General features: G+C 54.7%; 1 protein-coding gene across 1 annotated transcript; it reads right to left on the reverse strand.

The window, feature by feature from the left end:
• Window positions 1–4,309: 4,309 nt before the first annotated feature.
• On the reverse strand, window positions 4,310–6,360 carry ZFP36L1 (ZFP36 ring finger protein like 1). Its single transcript, XM_065754506.1, has 2 exons — window positions 6,145–6,360; window positions 4,310–5,699 (listed from the first exon to the last, which is right to left on the reverse strand). Exons 1-2 carry the CDS (start codon window positions 6,199–6,201, stop codon window positions 4,749–4,751), a joined length of 1,008 nt encoding a protein of 335 aa, XP_065610578.1. The 5' UTR covers window positions 6,202–6,360; the 3' UTR covers window positions 4,310–4,748.
• Window positions 6,361–6,766: the final 406 nt, after the last annotated feature.

The following is a 6,766-nucleotide window of genomic DNA, read 5'->3' on the forward strand; positions in this document are numbered from 1 at the left end:
CGCAGGCTTTGTGAGGAATAGGCATTGCTCCACAGGCCAGAGTGTCCAGACAAAAGATATTTTACATCACCCAGCAGAATCCGCTTCCAACATTTCGGGCTGAGTGCTCCAAAGGCTGCTGCGCCACAAGGCCCCAGAAGTGTGCAGAGTCCCCACCGAGCGAGCCTCCCATCCCTCCTGGCACTCCCAGGAGCATGCCTGCTGACCCTCATTCTCTGTGCTTGGTATCCCCCCTCTGTCCCAGCTTCCTCCTGCCCGAAGCCCCTGCATGTCATTGTCACTGAGGCCGGACGCCTCTCCTGTACACATGCTGCCCACTGCCTCTCATTCCTTCCAGCTCCCAAAGCCTCTTTCTCCAGATTCGAGCACATGCCAGATTTCCCCAACGCAGGCCACACAAATTGAAGCAATTAGCAAGTGTAAAGGGCATGCTGTGGCTTTCTCACACATTACTGCATCTTACTTACTCATTCCTATCCCTGGGCACACACATCAGATAGCATATGCTCGGCAATACTATACAGGCCTTCCCTACCACTGCTGCTTGAGCCGCACTGCAGTGACCCAGTTCGTGCATTCAACCACCAGTAGTTAGGAAGTCTTCAGACTCGAGACAGCATGGCATCTTCCACCCCTGCCAGCCCTATGTTGTGAGGACTCGATCTCTAGCTTTTCTCATGCCTCCCATCTCTAACCACATCCCTTCAAGTTTCTGTCCCACCACCACATCTCTGCTTTGCAATGGCTAGCACAGCCCAGCCTTCCCTCTGTGATCTGCAACAGCAGCTCCCAGCTCCATTTCAGCCCAGGCTCTCCCAGCAGGAACCATACAGGAAGTCCAGATCTACTTTTAATAGTCTTCCAGGCTTATCTGTACTCTTCTCAGTTTTTCCAAGTTCTTTCTTTTCTGCCTCCCAATCTCATGACAGTGCTGAACTTTGAGCATTTCAAGGGTTTTTAAAGTGGTATTTTATTGTTACTTGCAAACCTGGCACCCCACACACTTATCAATGAGTAGTTCTGGGCAAAGGTTGGCCAAAACTAGACCATAACCAATTATCTTTAACAACAACAGCACAGTAACCCTATTCCACTTCGCACCTCTCACCTACAGAGAAGCCTGAGAAATAAGAAGCTTAATTTCCACAGCTCCCAACTGCAAAACTGAAGGTGTTTAAGTACAAGAGCTACATGTGGCCCATAGCAGGGAGGCCTAGCTACTGGGACACCTACAGCAGCCATGGGTGCTGGGAAGGGGGAGGCAGCTACCAGATGGGATATGAGCCACCTGGAGCCCTGCAGATCAAAGTCACCGCATTCTTCCTGACTGAGAGGCAACAGACAGACAGCCATATATGCTGGTTGTAATTTCCAGAGACAACCAGACACGGGAAAGGTGCAGATTGAGAGTTACCCGAATTTTAAGCCAAAAACATACCTATCGTCTAATGCCTGCTGCCCAAAGGCATGGACCCAAGCCCCTGTTCATCCAAGGGAGCAGAAGTCCCTCCAGACCAGCTGCTGCCATATACCTGAGCCACATCAAACCTTAATGATACCAGATCAGGCAAACCCCGTGCTGGAGTTTCTCATGTGCACTCACACTCTCTTATAAACTATTACAGCAAGTAAATGCCTGATGGTGCCTGCTCAGCTCTTCTCTGTTCCCCATGTGACCGAGCTCAGGGTTAATTTCAAGAAGCAAAGCACCAAGTGACAGAGATTAAACTCACAGAAAAGCAGTGTTGGTATCCCAGAAACAGTGCCCTGGAAGGACAAGAGAAGTATAGAAGCACCATGAACAAAGACCTACTTTTAGCACAGCTTCCCAGTTGTTTGTCATACCAATAGCACTGTGCAACTGTACAGCTATTTCTTCATCAATTATTAACTGTGCAAAGACTATTTGTTTGAAGAGCCATGCAGAAAGTCCAAAGAGGAAGCGGGCAGTTTCAGCTCCACATGCGCGCCTTGCGACAGGCTTGGGATCCTCTCCAGATCAGACAAGCCTCATGCGTCGGGGCCAAGGCTCTGCTCCCAGCAGCTGGTTAGGGGCAGGCCCAGGCTGCAGCTGGGCACGGGCCACCCAGGCCAGAGCATATCCTTGGTGTAGGCCCGCTTGCAGGAGGGATCTGAAGGCCATGGAGCAGTATTGGGCTGTGCCCAAGGCTCTTCTCTTGCATGTTGACTATGCTGCATGGTAGTTACATCAACATGTGCCAAGCAAACTCCCCATGCTCATGGGAACCAGCCCTTAGCAACCACATTCCCCTTCCACCATCTTTCCTCCACCAAGCTCACCTTCATAGCCAGACCACACAAGAAAGCGCGTTGCACAAAGCCAGCAGCAGGAAGGTGCGTTGGTGCAAGCCTCGAGGTATCCCACAGCTTTTGTTTTGCAGGAACTCTTCCAACATGAGTTAAGAAACATCTCTCCCTAATGTTGAGGCATGTCAAGACAACTGACCAAGCAGTGGTTCAGCAGCAATATTCCACCCCCAATTTGGAAGCGAGCTGGAACAGCTTCAGATGCAGAGCTCCAAGCCTTCTCCAGAGCTCAGAGGTGAAGAAAACAAGAGCTGCACCATGAGCAGCACCAGCAAAGAGGAGTCACTGAATACAAACACTGGTTGCAAAAGTTTCTGGGATTGGTGACTGACAGTCCCACGAGCACACACGCTTGAATACAATGTTAGGATCAGCTGTGTGCACTTTTCTGGGGGGTCTGCATTCTTCTCCTTTGCAAAATGCCCAACAGCCACTCTGTCATCAAGGCCCACCAGCATTAACAAGCTGGGCCACAGATCTGGGAAACCTACACCACTCAGCACCTCACTGGAGCCTCACCCAAAGGAGGGCACAAGCCATCCTCCACCTTTAAGGGAAAATGGGCTGCTCCTTGCAGCAGGAAGTGACCGAGGCATGAGCTATGCCAAGCAGAGAGAAGCTGGCAGGGACAGAGGGGGTGAGAGAAAACAGGGAGGACTCTAAGAGACAGAGGGCTGGAGACCAGGGCCAGGCACTCACCAGAGTTGACCTTCGTACCTGTGAGCTGGGCAGTCTGACCAGATGCACCTGCAGGAGCAAAGGAGGGTGCTGAGCACCTGGTGGGTGCCCTCACAGCAAAGGGAGAGAAACAGCTGCATGCGAGTGGCCGCCTAAAGCCAGCACCTCGATTTCTGCAAGTAAAACCACTATAAAATTCTTGAAAAAACTTGGGGTTTATTGATTTAAACTGCAAACAGTCGTTACAAAAGAGATTCTCTTTTAAATAAACTCACACAAAGAGGAAAAAAAAAGCAATGTAGTGAACAGTAACAGGGGGGGGAAAAAAAATTACATTCATTATTCTCTTTGTGCCAGTCCCGTTCACCTCAGCAAGGAAAACTCCAAACTCGGATACAGAAACGCAAAGACAAACTGTATTTGGAATGTCTTCAGATAGGCACTTGGAGCTCAAGGCTTTTCTCCTTGAAACTATACAACAAGTGGAAGAAATAGTAGGTCTTCCTTCCATACCACCTCGCACAGAGCTCATGTATGTACATTCTATAGCCCACATAGGCGAGATCCAGGGCAGGGGAAGAGGAGGAGGAGAAGAAAGGCAAAGAAGCACATTAACTCAAATTTGCAGTCCAACACACACCAAAAAAAAAAAAGGGGGGGGAATTCTAAAATAAATAATCCAAACACAGTTTTTTGCATTTTTTTAAATTAATTTTTCATTTTTTAAAATAAAATAACCAAAAAAAGTGTAAAGTTACAAAAAATGTCATTGTAGTATAATATATTAAACTGTGGGGAAAAAAAAAGGAAAAGACACTTCACAATCTTAAGATTAATATGGAAGATCATAATTTAAACATAAAAGAATATATTCTATGGATTCATCATCCCGATAAATATGAACAAAATTAACAAAAAAGCATAGGTTTCGGCAATAAATACGTTTTGATAAGTTAAATAAGCTTTTTTATATTGTTGTGCAGTGACAAGCAAAATTTGCTCTCCAATTTCTGAAGTTATACAAAATTAAAAACCCAGAAAAAAAATAATAAAAGCTCGGCGTGAGTGCTCTAAGATAGGTCTAAGGTACTCTAGAGCAAAACCATTAAAGCTATGTCTACTGGAACTTTGTTTACACGAACGTGTGTATGTGTGGAATGACTTCCATCCGCCCCACCCCCTCGATTTCTTTATTTGTTGTTAAGATGTCACACGAATACACGAGGAACTTTTAGCACCAGAATCGAGTCTCTTGCAGCACAGTCCACCCCTCTGTTTTCTGTCGTCCTCTTTGCTCGTTGTCCTCCCAGCCGAAGTCCCACTCGTGTCACTGCCAGTCGGTTCTCAGCTCACCCTCCCTGCGGGCAGGCAGAGGGGCGAGGCGAGGAGCTGGATGTTAACGCTGCCACGTGCCTGCAGCTGGGGGGGTCAGGGAGGCGGTGCAGGAGGCGACCAGCGGGGGGAGCCGGGTGCGGGCACGTCCTGCACATCTGGAAGCACGCAGAGCTGCGGTGCCCTCTGCAGCCGGAGAGGTAATAGAGTCACAGTGAAAGTGTTACAAGGCACTAATTTTGTAAACGTTATTGCTTCTCGTCGTAATTTGGCACTTAAGGTTGGAGCCGGTGGGTGTGCGACAGGCAGGCGGACACGTTAACATCCAGCTGGGATGGAAGGGGGGGAGAGAAAGGGGGCGGGGGGTCAGCTTAACATCGCCACCGAGGGGAGGAGCAGGAGGAACCCGCTTAGTCGTCGGAGATGGAGAGTCTGCTGAAGATGGGCAGGCGCCTGGAGGTGTCCAGGATGGGAGAGTCGGAGCCGCTGTGGCTGCTGCTGGAGCTGCTCAGATAGCCCTCCTGGTCGGAGAGCGAGTCCTGAGGGCTGGGCGGCGAGTCGAACATGTGGGGGGACTCAGACATGGGCCTGAACAGGAAGGCGGTGGGGGAGCTCCCGCCGGGCACCGGCACCCCAACGCTGGGGGCGAAGAGGCTGACCAGCTCCTGGCTGGAGAAGGTGAAGGGGTTGCTGGCGCAGTCGGGCAGCGTGGGGGAGCCCAGCAGGTCGTCGGCGCTCAGCATGGGCGGCGGGGTGACGGAGGTGGGGCTGTCCAGCAGCCCGGGGGCGGCGGCGCTGGGGAAGCCGGCGAAGCTGAAGCTGTGCTGCAGGCGGGGTCTGTCGGCAGCGGGGGGTTCCCGGCCGCCCGCCACCGCGCGCCGCTCCTCGGCGTTGTGAATGAAGTGGCAGCGCGGCCCGTAGGGGCAGAAGCCGATGGTGTGGAAGGTGCGGCAGAGCTCGGTCTTGTACTTGGGATGGCGGGTGAGGCTGCGCAGCTCGTGGATGCCGTGGGCGAACTGGCACTTGTCGCCATACTTGCAGGCACCGTTCTCCTCGAAGGGGCGGCACAGCTCCGTCTTGTAGCGGCTGGAGTTCACTTGGCCCCCGGGCTGCTTCTGCTGCAACAGCCGCTCGCCGCCCTCCGAGAAGGAGCGGTCCCGAAAGCGGCTCTCCCGGGGGCCGAGCGCGGGCGCGGGCTCCCCTTTGAGGCCGCCGAGGAGCTGACTCTGGTGGAACTTGGCGTTGGGCAGAGTCACCGAGTGCCTCCTAGGGAAGCCGCCGCCGGCCGGGGTGCCCACCGCCTTCCTGTCCAGCAGGCACCCGCCGACCCCCGCGGGGCTGTAGTTCAGCATCTTGCTGCTCTGCGGGCGGAAGGGAACCAAGCGCCGGTCACTCACACCGTCTGGAGCGAAGGGGCCGCGGCCGTCCCTCAGCGCAACCCCTCCCCGTGCTCGGTCCCAACGGCCGCCTCCTTCCCCCCCCCCCCCGGACCGCGGGCAGTGCCCGCTCGGAAGAAAGCGCCGAGAGCGGCCGCGCGGGACGACCGCGTGCTACGGAGCACACCCAGCCCCGGGCGTGCTGCGCTGTGTTGCGCTGCAGCGTGGCCCGACACAACGAGCGGCCCCTGCCCGGCCCGGCGGAAAGCGGCTCCCAGCCGAAGTTCGGTCCCAACGCTAAAGTCGCTCGCGAGCAGAAAGCGGGAGGGAAAAAGAAAAAAAAAATAATAGAAAAAAAAAAACCCGCAAGCACAGCAAAAAGCGCCCTCCCGAAAGTTGGTTGAAGCAACGCCCCGACGGCGGCGCTCACCTTGCATAAAACTTCGCTCAGGTCGAAGATGGTGGGCGACACCAGGGCCGTGGACATGTTGTTGGGCGAGCGCGGGACACGGAGGGCAGCGGCACGCGTGGAGGGGTCGCGCTGCGGGAAGGGCTCGGCCTCCGCCCGGCTCAGTGCCGCCCCTGCCCTGCCCGGCCCCGCGCCGCCCGCCGCTCGCTGCGCGCCCGGACGATGGCACTTATAGAGTTTCGGCCTTACCCCGGGAGGAGGGGCGGCGGGAGGAAGGGGAGGAGGAGGAGGAGGAGAGGGCGGGGTGAAGAGCGCGGCGGCTGAGTCACCCGCGGGCGGGCGGGCCCCGCAAACTTTTCGGGAGGAAGGAACGGGGGGGGGGGAGGGGAGAAAGAGGAGGGGAGGGAAAAAAAAAAAAAGGGCAAGAAAAGGGGAAAAAAAAGTGCGTCCCTGCGAGAACTGCTCCGCCTTCCCCCCCCCCCCCCATCCTCCACTGGCCCGTGCGTCCCCACGCGCTCAGTCCGCGGCCGTGTCCCGGCGGGAGGGGATGGCTCGGGGCCGCGTCACTTGAACTTAGTAAAACACGGGTTTCGAAGGGTGCGTGACGGATTCTGCCTTCTTCCCCCCGCGCGCTGCTCTTCCG

Source organism: Cyrtonyx montezumae, unplaced genomic scaffold, assembly GCF_038088225.1.
Source record: "Cyrtonyx montezumae isolate F1298 unplaced genomic scaffold, pur_monq_1.0 scaffold_10, whole genome shotgun sequence".
In the NCBI taxonomy this organism is placed as follows: domain Eukaryota; kingdom Metazoa; phylum Chordata; class Aves; order Galliformes; family Odontophoridae; genus Cyrtonyx; species Cyrtonyx montezumae.

What these genes read in the sequence shown, in the direction of transcription:
- ZFP36L1 (XM_065754506.1), bottom strand. Translation starts at nt 6,201, where the DNA reads ATGTCCACGGCCCTGGTGTCGCCCACCATCTTCGACCTGAGCGAAGTT. An exon ending in TGAGCGAAGTTTTATGCAAG is followed by an intron (nt 5,700 to 6,144) that starts GTGAGCGCCGCC and finishes TTCCGCCCGCAG; the next exon opens with AGCAGCAAGATGCTGAACTA.